Consider the following 15639-nt stretch of genomic DNA (forward strand, 5'->3'; position numbering starts at 1 on the left):
CGCAGGGAATTGGCACTGAGGATGTGTTTCTAGCAGGGAGTGCTAAATAGCGTAAAGCTGATGACTTGGAAGGAAACTAAGTCATCACAGGTAAAGCATGGGGGAGCAGGGGACACGTCAGCAATGCGGAGCCCTTGGGATCCTGGGGGCAGCAGGGCCACACAGCGAAAGGTGTCCATCCTCTGCACTAGAGCCTGACTGGTACTGAGGAGGGGCTTGGGGGACCAGAACAAACCAGTGCTCGTGCTCTCCATCACACTCCCGCACCCAAACTGGGGACCAGACAGCCCTGTCCTGTGCCAGGGCTGAGCCCCCTCGCTGCTGAAATTATCCTACTAGGAAGAGACAAGTTCAAAAAGGGATTGGACAGGGCAGGGAAAAAAACATGGCAGCACATCCCCTGCTCGCGGGGAGAGCGTGCCTCCCTGATCATGTGCTTGGCCCCCACCGCAGCGGGGCACAGACCGAGCCTTTGCCCTGACCCAGGGCTGTGCTTTTATTCTGACGCAGTGCACCAGGAATGGTGAATCCCTGCTGGACTTGCAGGCCACAGTGACAAGCAGTGGACCATGAATTTCCACCACAACTTTGTGGGTAAAAGGCTTGTTTCTGTTCCCATTCAAGCACTGGCAGTGACTGGATAAGAGGTTAAAGTCGCTCTGCATTTGAAACTCCCATTTCCACAATTAGAATAGCGTGTCCTAGTCCAGTGTCCCAAAGGACACAGATGGATAAGGAGATTTGGACGTGAGCCAAGAAGTGGAAAATGGAAAATACGCCTTAAAGCAAAAGGGACTTCCATCAGTTCAGTTTATCGTAAAAAAGGATCAGGAAAGCTTGGTCATAATATCCGACCCCTCTCTCTGGGACTAACAGCTCAGAGGCTCACTCCCTGGCTGAGAAGACTTGAAGGGAACTAAAGAAATGCAGCCTCAACGTAAGGAGCACTAAGAAAATTAACCTTTGGAACAACCTACGAGCCACTGTAGCAGAGACCTATTCGTTCAAGATCAACTGTTTTCCTAACAGTGCTCTAATTTACACAAGAACTAATTCAGGGCAGCCTGTGTCATGCAGGAAGTTACGCTGGCAAGCCTAGCCGGCCTCCCCAGCTCTATAATCTACGGAAAAAACCCTGCTTGTATTTCCCTTCCTCCAGTCCAAGTGTGTGAAAGGTCTGGCCTGCCTCACTGGAGGCGTTTTCGGGAGAGCCAGGTTAGCGCGGGTAGCAGGCAGCCACGCTCCGCCTGTTGTCCCAGGCTGCACAAATTGCCCCGGCCAGCCGCTTGGCCCCAGCGCTCCTGCGCTGGGACATTTTAGCTTTATAAGGAAGCCAGTCTGGGGAGGCGAAGTGAAGCAGTATCCTAGAGCTGAGGCTCCATGGATGACGAGTGCCAGGGATCTGACACACATTCCTCTGACAGTTTTCTGCCTTCCTTCCCAACCAAAGCTGGGACATGAGATAGAGCAGAGACGAGACACCCTGCAGGTTCCGACTCCCCTGCCATTGAGCTCCAGGCATTGCACAAAACGCTCACACCGGAGCCAGCAGCGTGCCCCTGCCTTTGCACCAGCTCCCTGCTGCAGGCAGTGGCTCCCGAGGGAGCCAGGAGCTCCCTGGTCGTTAGAAGCAAAAAGCAATCCCATCAGTCTGGCTGGGCTGCTGCCACTGCAGACACATTGCTGGGCTCATTCATAGCGGAGCGGCTTGCAGCTTTGCTTATCGCATAAGCTGCTTGTCTTTCCAGCTCAACTTTCTACGTCCCGGTTCAGTGCTTTTCAAGGGCCCACACATCAAAATGGGTCAGTAACTGTCCTAGTCACAGCTTTGTGAAAGGTTTTGTTTTGGCGTCTTCTCTGCTTCTGAGGTTCTCCACCAGCCCACAGCCTCCACAAGTAAGCTGGATCCAATTAGCTCAGAGGCAAGCAGTGCAGGAACAGCTGCAGGCTGTATCTGCTGAGTGGAGATTTCCTCACCCATAAGATTGCTGACAGATGCTATTGAGTAAAATACATTGCTGGCTTTCACCACAAGTCAAAAAGGAAGTCCAGGCAAAGGCAGCAAGAGGCATGACAGTTGTCTTTAGGACAGCGCTGTATGTACTGACATGCTCTGTGGGCATGAGTCCCCACCCTCAATTCTCAGAGGAATCTTTCAATAGGCAGATTATATGTTACAGCTCAAGGGCAGAAAGTAGAACAGGGATGGCTTCACAATGCCCAGTTCCGAAGAGAAATGGGCCAGATCTCACAGCCTGGCCAATTCAGAGGTGCCACAGTCCTGAGTAAATCGAAATACCTCTCTGAACTGACAAATTACTCCTGAAGTAGCTAAGAAACTTTATAGGAAACACAGAAGCAGAGAACTATGAAAGTGAAACCAGATCTAGCTGGGATTTGCAGCAGCCTCAGAATAAAAAAGCTCGGTGCTTCTCTTCCGGAAATGCTGCCTTCTTGCTGTGGGCCTTGTAATAGTCTTTCCCAGTATTTTGCTTTCTGGGGAATAGTCATAATGGGTTTACAATGAACAAGATGTTTACTGCTTATGTGTGTACCCTGCTGACTCACTTTATAACAGCTCTTTACACATAAACCTGCAGCTCCAGCACTCAGCTTCCAACATTTTCTGTGTATTTTAGATTGGAGCTGCTCTGTAGCCTTACCCAAAGGAAAATGAGAGTCCTTATGACCCGAGAGATGGACACCGGTGCCTCACAGTGTGCATACCAAGGTCTTTATTCAACAAGAGGGAGTATAGAAAGAACATCCCAAGTGAACAAGCAGAAGCAAGGAGCATAGTGCTCCGTGCACCTCTTTAGGTTCTGTATCAGGAAAGGGTAGTTGTCCTCCAGGCCAGAACTGAAGAAGATGGGATCAGTACCAGAAGCAAAGTCCTCTGCTCTGACTGAACAAAGCAGTACTTGGGTCCAGGAGACATGGCCACTAGCAGCTCCACACATACCACCCAGCACTAAATAAAACCCAGGGAAGAGCCTCATAACCCCTGTCTCCCTGGATGTGGGGTGTGGATATATGAAGGGACTTAGAAGTCCTAGAAGGAATTCAGGTGTGGTAGCTGCAGCAGGAACCATGCTGGTAACTGCTGTTCCCTGGGTCTGTTTCATCTCAGCTCATCTCTGATATGGATGCATTGAGGCAGATTTGATGTTTGTTTTTATGCCGCTCGGCATTTTTCCTGGAGAGAGAAAAGAGAAAAAGCAGTGCAAAATTGTCTATATGAGAAGACATTTGCTCAGGAGCATGCAAGACTCACAACAACCCTGTCTGGGCTTTTCCTGTCCCACTCCAGGTACCACATTAGGCTTACTTGCTACAGCATCTTCCAGCTTCTGACCTAACACAATCAATCTCTTCTACAAATTGGCATGTTTCTCTGTTGAGAAATCTCCTTAACAATTCCTTTGTCCCCCTGCTATCCCCTCAAATTCTGTCCTTGTTCCATCTTAAACAAGCCTTTCTCTTTGTCAGAAGGCTCCTACAAGAGTGTGGGATTTTTCAGTCTCACAGAAGTTGCTGGCAGCAGCACTCACAGAAGTATCCCGATTGATCTCCACTTCCACTTCAGAGAGGCAAACACAACAGCCTGTAACCTGTTCCATGTAGCATTACTTATAGTCAGGGTGTATATTTAAATTACTAAGTCTCTCTCAGATGTCTTAATTTCTCTTAATCACATCTACCTCTTCAGCATTATTACTCTTTGCTGATACCAGTCACACATGGGAGTGTGTTCAACCTACTATCAGCTTACAACAAGTGTACAGTGCTAGACAAAACTAAGATGATGAGAAAAATAAACAAAAAGACTGATTAAAGAGCAGCACAGAGGAATATTCAAAGAACACTCCTTCAGAAAGTGGAATGTGTGTTCAAATTAGGACAGAAAAGAAGGACAACTTCTGAAAAATAAAACTGTAGTGCAGCAGGACAAGAAAAAATTTGATGAGCAAATGACTAAAAGAATAAAGATTATTAAACTTTCTCAAGCATATCCAAAGCAGGCCATTTCCTCAATGAATTGGCAGGCAATGTGATGTCACTTCAGTGCTAACAATCAGCAGACAAATACTGTTAGACATTGCTCCAGAAGGAAAAGTGAACAAGACTGTATGGTTCACTCACATCTGGAATATTGTGAGTGGTTCTAGTTCCCAGTCTTGAAAACAAAGAGAAAAGGTGCAGCTGAGAGTGACAAGGACAGTCCAAGATATAATATAATTTTCAGACAAAGACATATTAAACAGAACAGGACTCATTAGCTGTGAGGAAAAAAAAAAAGATGGACAAAGCGGGAGGATATGACTGACTTCCAAAAAATGAAAACCAGTATGGAGAAAGTAAATGAGGAATGATTATTCGCCATTTCTCACAAGACAGGTAAAAAGGAAACACGCAAAATTATTAGGCACAAGATTTAAACATAAAAAGGCTATTTTTTTTTTTAAGCAAAACATGCGATAAAGCTGTGGAGTGTATTGCTGTAGCTGTTGTAGAAGTCAAAATTGTAATTGAAAAAGGAACTGCAGAAATTGATGGTTGCTATACCCACTGGTCTCAAACCAAACTCTGGCTTAAAATTCCTAAACAACAACTGCTGTCAGGATATACTTTGTTCTTATATTCTTTCAGCCTCGGCTGTGGGCACTATCAAAAGCATGATAGTGGGACTGACCTTTGGCAAAACCCAGTATAGCTGCTCTTATCAAAAGGGAACTTCCCAAAACACAGGCTGGACAAGTGCTCTTGTTACCAGCGCGCTCTGCTTGGTGCGCAGAAGCAACTGTCCTCCCATCTTGGAGACAGTGTTTGTGGGTATGCAGCCAGAAATCATAGGGGACTTCTTTGTTTCCAAATCAGAGTTGAAGTGACTTTCTAACTCTTACATAAATACATAATTAGCATAGGATTAATACTGTTGCTCAACTTCATTTCTCAACAACAGTCATCATACAGGCAAGAAAACACCAATTAGGGTATCTGATATCCAAAATCTCAATTAACGCGAACGTAAGAATGACAGTACAGGGTTAGGCTTGTAGGTCCCCCAGGCCAAACCCATGCCTGAGAGCAGGGGACGTTTAAGGGGGAACACCAGAACAAGGCAAGCCTGCACTGATACTGCTACCTCTGCAGAATACCCCCTCAGCTTCTCTAACATATTGTGGCTCAGGGACTTGGAGTCAGAGATGGTATCTTCAGGATTAGCTGTTGACTGATTTTTCATCCAGAAATGTACCTACTTACTTACTTTTCCATCTCATATAAACTTTATCTACCTATCAGACAGTTGGCAATGTGCCCTACAGTGTAATTATTTAGTATTCAGAAAAGTATCTCCCCTTTGTCCTGAATCTATAATAATTGGTGCTCTTTCATGGATCCTTCTGTATCATAGGAAACAGTGATCAATCATTCCCCAGTCACCTGCTGTATACAATCTGGGATTTATAAAATCTATAAAGTCTATAAGACTTCCACACTTCCTTCTCCCTACCCCAAAGTTATCCCCAGTAGCAGAGAAGAGATCAGAAGTGCACATAGTATTGCAGGTGTGGGTGCCCAATGGGTTTATGCAATGGCCTAATGATATCCTCTGTTTCTCTGTTCCTTTCCTAGTAATTCCTAACATTTGGTTTGCATTTTTGCGCTAACTGAATATCCAATTGATGTCTTTACAGAACTATTATATAGTGTATCCATTTCCCAAATACAAGTAACTAGGGTCAAGTCCAGGTGCTGGACATTTAAAGTCAAATTGCTGTGTCTATGTGTTTCACTTTGCATTTAATACAAAGGTAATCTACTATTATTAAGTGAAGTCACTTGATACATGAAATCCTTCTGTGACTCTTTACAGACAGCTTTTTTTTTCTTACCTTAAGTAACTCATTAACAAACTTTTCCACTTTATTGTCTACCCACAACTTAAAATTTGACAGCAAAACTCCCAGCATAGATCCCTGCAAAACTACACTGTGATCTCCCTCCGTATTGATTCCTATGTTCACCAAGTCTGTCATTCAAATAGTATTGCACTGTGAGTTAGAAAGCTGAAGCTGGATGGCTGGGATCCATTTCAACCTGTGAGCTAATTAAGCAGCTATTACTCCATTGTTACAACCTGACTCATGTTACTAAGGCCAGAAAGGAACCTCTTACTCGGTGACTAAAAGGTGACTGGGGAAGAATCTCTACATCTGCATTTGTCTTTCTTGCTCCCTGCATTTCAACTGCTGTCAGATATGCAACTTATTTACCTGGCTGTCCTGCTTGTGCCATCTGCACTCCTGCCAGCATCGGCTGCTGCTGAGCTGGTGCACCTGACATTGGGACCTGCTGCATGCCTGAAGCACCTGCAATGATGGCACCAGCTCCTGGTTGGCCTGACTGGACAGATCCTCCAGTGCCAGGGGGTCTCCGATTTGACAGTCCTTTCCCAAAGGCCACGGCTGCTACCAGCGCATTGGTATCTGCAGGGTTGAAAGTCTGCTTGTTCTGTCGTAAACCTGTAGAAAAATAAGTTATTTTGGAGAATTTTAGCACTCATCTCTAAAAAGTAGCGTAGCTGGTCCTGAATTTACTTTTCTGCTATTTAAGTGCATGTAATAGAGATCAGCTGCTAACAAGCTATCCTACAAGAGTCTCAGCAGGGTCAAAGAAGCTGCAAAATCCAGGGACAGTGGTGATCCACTGAGAGGAGGGTATATGCCGCTCAGGGAAAGAGGACAGAAGGAGTCAACTCCTCCATGCGCCTGAGAATGTTCCCACTAAAGGCTCTTCCATGCTGAATCCTATGGCAGGTAACAAGCACTGTGTTTCAGATAAACAATAGCAACATCCCCTTTTGGAGACTAATGAGCAGCATGGTGTCTCTAAGTTCTTCTATCACTCACCTGCCCAGTTACAATATCAATCCTGGAAACCAGACACAGCCTGTCCTTGCTTACACTATGTCTGTGTGAAAGATGACCAAAACCCTCCCCGCCACTGCCTTTGAGAGATGTGCATAGCATTCTCAGGAACAGTGAACAGCTGGTGGCAGAGACCAATAAAATAATGATGTCCAGCATCAGAGTGAGAACCAGAAAAGGTTGACCATGAGTCTGAAACAGCCATCATCTAGCGGACGTCACACAAAAGCCTGCCAACAAACATGTTGTGGACTCATTCAGAACACAGCTAAGGGGTTTCCCATTCATTGCCACTGCATTTTCACAGCTATTTTGTTGATCCAAGTTGATCTTCTGGAATGCTTTTGTCTATGCTGCTCATCTGCATTTCCCATGCTTCAGCTCTCTGATTTACCTATTTTGCCACTACTCTCTCAAGCCTGCTGCTTGGACTCTTTACCCCACTTCCACCTCTGTGACATACCTCCACTTTCAGATTCGCGCTCCTCCTTACTGATTTTCTCCAGCAGATTTGAGCACATTTTGTTCAGACTTTGGATCTGTTTCTGCAAAATGAAAACCATCAGAAACTGCAAGAATACCTCCAACTCAGTATAAGTCAGCAACGTAAACGAACAAGCTTTCTCTTCCCAGGGTCTGTGCAACCAAACATAAGCATTTTGGTAGCAGAGCTTAGAGCCCAGTGCTAATGCACGCAGGAGGGCACAATGGGGATGGGATATCCTTCAGCCTTCTCTGGCTGGTGTGATTGGCACCTCCTGTGAACAGCCAGCAGGCTGGATACCCTTGTTTTGTGAAACTGTGGAGGAAACCAAATCTCAGCTAGGGTCAGCTGGAGAAATCTTAGAAAAGGACACAACAAAAAAAGAAAACTGTCAGATGGAAGGGTGAAGGAAGCAGAGTTAAAGGGCATCTTGTGCCCTAGGACTGTGAGGCCAAAGTGTCGAACTCTTCTTCACCTACCTGGGCCACATCAGGGCTAATTCGAGCTGCATCTGTGATCAGCTGCTTCTCCTGCTCCTCCACCTCAGGGTCAGGCTTAGTTCGAAGATGATCAGGCACTACCTCATGGCTGAACACCGGCACACGCCCCTCTGTTTGCCGCTGCAATAGTTGGAGAAGCCACACTCAGAGCCTCCTTCTCCAGCCCAGCACTCAGACAGCTCGAGATCAGAGCCATGGTGCTGGAACAAGGCTAGTAGCATGCTGTGGGGAAACCTTGATCTGGGCAGCATTAGGAAGTTTCAACAATTTTTCTAGGAATTTGCACTGTGCCTGTTCAGTCAGAGCAACCCACGGGGGTCTGCAGTGCAATCCCACCAGCATGGCCATGATCAGTTGAAAAGTTTTCTCACTCTAGTAGAGAATAAACGTTACCAGCGCACGCTGGAGGTTCTGTGACACACCCCATGTTGGTCGCTTGACAAACAGTGCAAATCTAGATGCAGATGTCTGACAGAAACAGCACAGCTATGGCAGAGAAAACCAGGAGCTTGCAATGAGACCTCCCAGTTACACAAGAAGACACTATCTCTTTCAGCCTCAACATAATGAAAATAATGTATTTATGAACAGGAACACCTCCTGTAAAGTATATCCAGTGCAAGTGTTTGTAGGTGAAACCCCCCTGAGTAAAGCAGCTCTGAGGCAGAACTACCTTTTCTTTCTCTACACCCAGAGCTGAGGAATGCCAAGCACAAGGAATGGCAAGCTGGAGCAGATACACAAGCACTTTCTGATACTCCAGAGCCAACACTCAGAGGGAAGTTTCTTACCATGATCTCCTCATCACGATCTGGAGACAGCACTAGGGGTATGATGACCTGGTTTCGCAATAGCGGGGTCTTCTCATGCTTCAGCACTTTATTCAAGGTGTTCAGCTGCCCTGAGAGCAATGCAAAGCTGTCCAGAACTGAAGGCCTGGGAAAGTAAATAAAGAGGGCAGAACATGGAAAGGGATGCTACAGATGGCTTTTATCAGGTCCCTTCCAACCCTAATCATTCTATGATTCTATGATTCTGTGATCTTTTCTTCACTCAAATGGCTGAGAAGTGAGGAGATAACACTATTACTCCTCAAATCAGTCTACACCAGACAGCAAGCAGTAAAACCTAGGTCTGAATGAGCAGGTGTGGACAAATCCCAGTTCCTACTGCAAGTAGCTCAAATGCTGCAAATAGCTCAGGGATGTTACAACCAGTACCACTGGCAGTGGCAGTTGTTTGGGATTTCAGTAACATACACAGAAGCAGTGCTTTCCTTATCACTAACTCTCCCAGTGCAATTCTAGAGCAACGTCTGAGAAACAATTTAACTCCTAAGCAGTACAGCCAGGAGAGACAATATTTGTAGCTTGGCTATCCAGAACAAGCAATAATGAAGCAAAATAACTGATAATCTTGTCAAAGAGGTCCTCTTCAGCTTGCTGTCTCTGGGAGATTCATCACCTCTCCTGCCTTGTGCAATCTGAACTATAAACGCTAACTGCCTGTGAAGCTTTTCTGCAGTGGCAGACACTGTGTAAGAGACTGTACAGTTTATTAAGCTGTAGCTATAACATCTTTATGCTTCATCAGGAAGAGAATGCCACCTTGCAAGTCTCTCAAACTGTCTGGTAAAACATGCAGAACCAGCAAAACATAAGAGCTCAGTTTATACCAGAGCCAGAAAAAGCCAGAAAGGTCAAGAAATGCAGAAAGAACCATTGCTCACTTTACAGTGTATGTGGGTCTCTAAGACATTTTGTCTGAGAAGCTTCCAGTCACTGCAGATGCAAGTCTAGTTCTCATAAAGTGTCTAGATGAAAAGGTGTTAGCATGACTCTGTAACTATACAGCATGAAACCAAGGGACTTCAACTGGTTTTCTGGTGGAAGACGTGTAGTGGTTCCTCCAGCAGAAATGTGAAAACCAAATTGAAAACTACTGACAAGCTAATGGTTTTTAATTATACTTTGTGGTCCTTTGAGTTGTGTCTGGAACAGCTTCAGCAGGGATTAACAGTGCCCTCAGCTCTGGGAGACACCTTACCATGTGAGTCGGTCATACTCGTTCTCCAGCTTGTAGATAAAACTGACCAAGGAGTTCTTCAGGTCGGCCACCTGACTGATGAGCGCCTCCAGGGTCAGCTCCAGTTGCTTCTCCTCCCTCTAAAAAAAGGGCAAGAAAGACAAGGGATGAGGACAAAGCTTAACACCTTCCCAAGGTTTTGTGGATTCACACACATGAATCCATAGTCCAGTCTCTCCTACAGAAAGCCTCCTTTTCAGGGGAAGCAAACAGACTCTGGAGATAAAAATCCTATGGTTTCACAGTCACCCCATCCCCTTGGCTCAGAACATTTAAGCAAGAGACTGGTGCCTGAGATGAACCCTTGGCTAGCTGTCCTCTTTAAGATCTAGATGAGTGAAGACATTATCACTTATATGTGCTTTTTATCACATCAGGCAAAGCCATCAAAGTTAGCTCATGCCACCTTTGTGAGCCATTTAAGCTAACCCAGCACAAAGTAGATTAGCATTCCCTCAGCCTCCTCTGACAGCAGAGGCAGGCACAGTGATATCTTCCTCCAAAACAGCCCTTTGCAAAATAAGTATCAGGTCCGTGGCCTAAAGACTGCAGTTTCTGCCCTTCACCTCAATTCTTTACTTCCTTCCTGCGCAAGTGCCACTTCCAGCTGCTAGGGAAGCTGGCAGCTCCTATTCTACTCATGCCTTACCAGCCGTGGGAGGCCATGCCATGACAGAGACCGCACGTACTGACACATGCACACATCATCTCCTGCCTTTTGCTCTGGATTACATTGTTTAAATCACCTTTTCCACTGACATCCCCAGGTGAGGGAGAATGGTGACAGACAAAGTTTCAGGACAGGGGTCTGTTGCCAAAGACACCAAGGCATATCCTTGACTCTTGCAAAAACCCCATTGAATCTTATCAGTCCTAACTTATTCATAGTACAGTATTGCGCAAAATATAATTAAAGTCCCAGCCCTAATGAACTGCTCAAGTAAGTCAAGAACTGTACAATAATAATCCATGAGGAGGGCAGGACAAAGCAATCAAATAATAGAAAGGGAATGCCGATTGGGAAAGCAGAGTGACTCAGGCTGCTGGCACGCTTGCTACTGAGTTTGTTGTTGTTCTGTTTAAATACACTGGACCAGTGTGAGCTTCACTGGAGATGTTATCAGGTATCTTCCACTTTTGCAAGAACACAGAACTATTCGATTTTATTTATAGTCTGACAAGACAATAAATTTATTTATTTATATTCTGAGAAGAGCTGGAAGCAGACGTAAGCACTGCAAAGCATGCATGCAATAAAACCGACTGGTGTTTCCAATGAATGCTGTGTCTCTCGCAGGCACAGCTCTATTCAAGCGGCGCTTCAAGGAGTTTGGGAGCAATACTAAATTGCCCCGAGGTAGTAGATAGGGCTTATGGGAGGGGCTGCTGAAGGACCTCCTGATACGGAGCAACTGAGAGGTAAAGGTGACATTCAGACTAGGTAAACATAAAGCCATGCATGTGGCAAAACAAAGTAAAAAAAAAAAACCCCAATCCTGACCTTCTGTACACAGTTACATTCTCTGAGCTAATAATGTTATCACTCAGAAACAAGACCTCAGGATTCCTCAGGATTATCTGAGGGTAACCCATGAAAACATCTGCCCAAAGCTCAAGAAGCAGTCAAGGAAGTCAAAGTGATAATAGGCTTTATTAGGAAAGCAACAGAAAACTGTTGCTAAGGATCGTTATGTCATCATATAAATGCTTGCCTCATTTACATCTTGAATAATATGTGTCACTCCTGTCCCCCCAACTGAAAAGGGATATAGTAGGAATAGGTACCAATAAAGGCAACAAGGATGATCAAGAATATTCATCAGTTCTATAGATGCAGCTGTTAAAAACAGAAAAGAGACCAGCATGCGCGAGCCGCTGAAATGAAGAGACAACATAACAAACTCTACAGATGAGGAATTACAGGACAATCCATTTTCATTTTCTCTTCTGGTAGGACAGCCGGGAGACAATGCACGAAGCACGTTTCAAACAAACCAAAGGAGGTGGATCTTTACAGCCCGTTAACCTCTGCAACTCTTTTCCATTGGACACTATGGATGTTAAAAAGTCACAGCGCTTCAAAAAGTAACTAGATCTTCCTTCCATCAACGAAAATCCATTCAAGGATGCGCTAGCAATAATTTATATAGAATTACATCAGTAGCTTATTTTGCTCTCACAGCTTCTTTTGAGCAGCGGCTTCCCGGCCCGTGGCAAAGCCGGGCAGCTGGGTGGAGGGGTGCGACCCGTGCCTTGCTGCCCCTCACCCAGGGCTGCAGCAGGGGCAGAGGCGCACTCCGTACGCAGGGTCACCCCACAGCCGTGCTGCAGGAGGAGGCTGTTGCGCAGGAGAGCGTTAAGGGCGACCTCAGTCTCCCACCCAGGCTCCTTCAGCCCGGGTGGGTTTCACCGCCTCAGGCCGAGCCCCGTGGAGGAAGGCACCGAAACGCGGCGTCCGGCCCCGCCACGGAGCGGCCGCGCTGGCCTCCCGTCCCCGGCAGCGGCCCGGCCGGGCCTGCAGCGCCTCCCCGCCCCCGCACCGCACCGCACCGGCCCGGCCCGGCCCCGCCGCCCCTCACCTGCATGGCGGCACCGTCCCGTTGCCACGGGAGAGCGGCGCTTCCGGGTCAGCCGCGCGCCGCAGGGGGCGGGGCCGGGCGGGCGCCGGGGCGGAGGTCAGAGGGCGCGGGGCGGGGCCGGGCCGGACATGGCGGCCGCCGAGAGGCCGGACTCGGAGGTGGGAGCGGAGCGGGGGTGCCAGCCGCGGGCTGGGCTGGGCTGGGCTGGGCTGGGGAGGGGGCAATCGGCGAGCCAGGGGCAGGAGCGAGGTGAGGGGAAGCCGCGGTGCGGGGCACAGGGCTGCAGGGGGGCCTGGCCTGTGGGGGAAGGTGAGGACTGCGGGGCAGAAGCAGCCCAGGGGCGAGCGGCAGGCCGGGGTGCCCGCCTGGGGTGCCCGCCGAGCCCCGGGGTGACCTGGGCCGCTGTGCTTCCGCCGCAGGTGGAGGAGGCAGGGCACGTCTTCCTCCTGATGAAGAAAGACTATCGCATCTCCCGCAACGTACGCCTCGCCTGGGTCCTGAGCCGACTCCATCAGGTCATCTGGGCCGTGCCCGAGCCGGAGCTGGTGAGTTGGTGCCCGGGCTGGACGGTGTCACCACGGCCTGGTGTGGCAAGCTGGCTCTGCGCCACTCATGGGCGGCTGGACCCTGCAGAAGATTTTAACCCAGTTCCTTTCTCTGGTTCTTCCTTTGGCTTGGCTTGATGTTCTGTCACTTACTATTTACTTGTAGGTAAAGTCAGAAAATGAACTTGATGTTCTCAGCATCTTGCCTAACGGGTGGCAGCCAGATGAGCCCGTCCAGCCCAGGCCCTACCTCCTCGTCCCCTCTACACGTGTCACCTTCCTGGCCCGCCAGTACCGATTTGTGATTGAACTTGATCTGAGCCCTTCCACGGGGATTGTGGTAAGCGCAGAAACTGCCTCTTTGGGGTGTTCTGTGTTAAAAGGTTGGGCCTGTTTCTATTTCTGGGAAGGCTTGTTCCTCTCTGTGTTAGTTTTAACTTTCAGAGCTCTTGCTTTTCCCGGGAGTGAAGTGTGCAGTGCCCCTAGCTGGGCAGCTTAATGGTAGATCCCGTTTCTCTGCTGAATGCTCAGTATATGACTTTTGTTTATGGGGAGCTGTCATTTTAATCCAGCTGCCATTGCAGAAGAATGTTTGCTGTAGGCTCTGTGTGGTGGGGCAACCAGCAATGAGATTGAAAGTCCTAGATGATGAAAAAGCTGTTCCCTTTCTCTCTTTCTGTAGGATGACTCAACAGGGGAGATAATTTTTGATGAAGTGTTTCATGCCCTTTCCCGATGCTTGGTGGGATTGTTAAGGCCCTTTCGTATCCCTGGTTCAGACATTATCTACCAGCCAGAGATCTTTGTCACCATCCAGGCGTATTCCTCCATCATTGGCCTGCAGTCCCATCAGGTAATGTCCAGCCTCTCCCTTGGCACGTCTTAGTGTGTAAGCAGCTCGCTGTACGGGCTTCCTGTGAACACAGAGCAAAGTCGGGGCACGTGGTAGCTGGCTCTGTTATCTGTGGTGCTGCAGACCTGTCTCGTTAAAATGTGCAGCCTGGTGCAGTGGGGAAGTGTGTGTGAGCAACTTCTCCTTTCTGGGCAGGAAGTGGAAGTTTCTCCTGGAGCAGCAGGGCCCAGCAGAGAACGCCACCCACAGGCACAGTCCCAGAGTTGGGCCACAGTGAATATTTCCCTCATGTTGAATGTGTGGTTGTTGTTGTTGTTGTGTTGGTTTTGGTTTGTTTTTTTTTTCCCCCTAATTTCTGTTGACTAATTCTTTTTGTCCTGTTGTAATTAGCTTGAAGCATTCAAGAAGAGGTGGTGTGCCCAGAAGCTTGTCTGCCTGGTCCAACTGTGTAGCAGTGGTTTATTCAAAGATAATTGCCTCTTCCTACAAACCTTGCTCTCTTTTTGTGCTGGTGTGAATATGTTTCTTCTTGCTGGAGAGAGCAGCCAGCCTCAGTAATCTCAGGGATATTTTACTTGAGCCAGGGCAGGTCTGTAAATTGAAGTCTGGTTTATGGTGCCACTGTGGTTTCTGACGTTTATCCTTCTTGTATTGGTCTCTTCCACCTCACAGTATTTTCACATTATTTTCACATTTCTAGTGGTGTATTTCATCCCTTTGCTAATATCAGGGAAAGTGGGTGGTAACAGGAGGAGCCTGTTAGTCTATGCTTGTTCCCTCCCTCTCTCCTCCCGGCCCGCCTCTGCCCAAGCCTTCTGGGGAGGCTGCGGCCTGTGCTGGTCTGTACAGTGCTTGACGGGCACAGCCCTCGCTTCAGTCTGTTCTTAGGTGCTACCAAAGTAAGCATAGCAGGAGTTTCCCCATTTGCTTGTGATATTTTGTGTGGCATCTTGTCCAGCTCTCCTGCAGACACCATCGTGCTTTGCCTCAGTATCTCCTCTATTTACACTAAATTGAGCACTCTGAAGTTGCTATGTGTTTCTTCTTTGGAACTCTCTAAAGACCTGTTTATTATATGAGGCCAGGAACTGTAATCTCTGGGTACAACTGAATAAGCTTTGTGTTCCTCTTGTGGAGAAAAAGGCATACATGTGTATCACTCATCCAGGAAAGCCTGTCTATATTGTAATCATTTACTTTTTCCATGTTTTTATGAGGTCTTGCCCATGTGAGCTCGAGGGAATGTGGATAATGTGCAGCGTGCCACCTGTCTGTTGAGTTCTTTATCTGCATGTTGTATCTTCTTTGCCTCCTTGTTCTGGGATGGCTGGTTGTAGGCAGAGAGTGCCTGTACAATGGTGATGTCTGTAAAGACAAGTGTCATGCCTGTCAGCTTAGGGAGTTTCTGTGGTGGCAGGCTCCTTCTGTCACATCACCCAGCCTCTTCTGTAAAGTCCAGTCTAATTTTTTTTTTTTTTTCCCGTTATTTCAATTTGCTGTTCCTTTGTCCAGCAATTACTGGAAAATAATTGGATCAGTCTATAGGTGAGTTAGATTAGAACAAACAGGCCTTCCTTAGAAACATCAGACCAGAGTTAATGGCTTCTAACAAGGATCAAATTTCTTCTCCAAGAAGATTTCCCAAAGAGTGATGTGAGAAT

The 15639-nt window shown here is 47.3% G+C and overlaps 2 protein-coding genes across 6 annotated transcripts in view; one reads left to right on the forward strand and one right to left on the reverse strand.

Annotated features, from left to right (window-relative positions):
• Positions 1–2720: 2720 nt before the first annotated feature.
• On the reverse strand, positions 2721–12652 carry MED8 (mediator complex subunit 8). The gene is made up of 7 exons (XM_086753469.1): positions 12581–12652; positions 9963–10081; positions 8708–8852; positions 7896–8036; positions 7396–7477; positions 6279–6527; positions 2721–3196 (listed from the first exon to the last, which is right to left on the reverse strand). The coding sequence occupies exons 1-7, from the start codon at positions 12584–12586 to the stop codon at positions 3132–3134; spliced, it is 807 nt and encodes a 268-aa protein (XP_086609595.1). The 5' UTR covers positions 12587–12652; the 3' UTR covers positions 2721–3131.
• A 55-nt stretch (positions 12653–12707) lies between these two features.
• SZT2 (SZT2 subunit of KICSTOR complex) overlaps positions 12708–15639 on the forward strand; it is a 58530-nt gene continuing 55598 nt past the window's right edge. For all 5 annotated transcript variants that reach the window (XM_086754142.1, XM_086754145.1, XM_086754144.1 and 2 more), the window contains exons 1-4: positions 12708–12738; positions 13000–13125; positions 13292–13465; positions 13808–13978. In XM_086754142.1, coding sequence (XP_086610268.1) covers positions 12709–12738; positions 13000–13125; positions 13292–13465; positions 13808–13978 — 501 coding nt within the window. In that variant the 5' untranslated portion in view covers position 12708. The remainder of the gene's footprint in view (positions 12739–12999; positions 13126–13291; positions 13466–13807; positions 13979–15639) is intronic.

The sequence above is a fragment of the Chlamydotis macqueenii genome, chromosome 8 (genome assembly GCF_036417535.1).
Source record: "Chlamydotis macqueenii isolate bChlMac1 chromosome 8, bChlMac1.mat, whole genome shotgun sequence".
NCBI lineage: Eukaryota > Metazoa > Chordata > Aves > Otidiformes > Otididae > Chlamydotis > Chlamydotis macqueenii.

Coding starts and splice junctions, on each gene's coding strand:
- MED8 (XM_086753469.1), bottom strand. Junction 8,853..9,962: donor GAGTATGACCGACTCACATG/GTAAGGTGTCTC, acceptor TTACTTTCCCAG/GCCTTCAGTTCTGGACAGCT. Junction 7,478..7,895: donor TTAGCCCTGATGTGGCCCAG/GTAGGTGAAGAA, acceptor TTCATTTTGCAG/AAACAGATCCAAAGTCTGAA.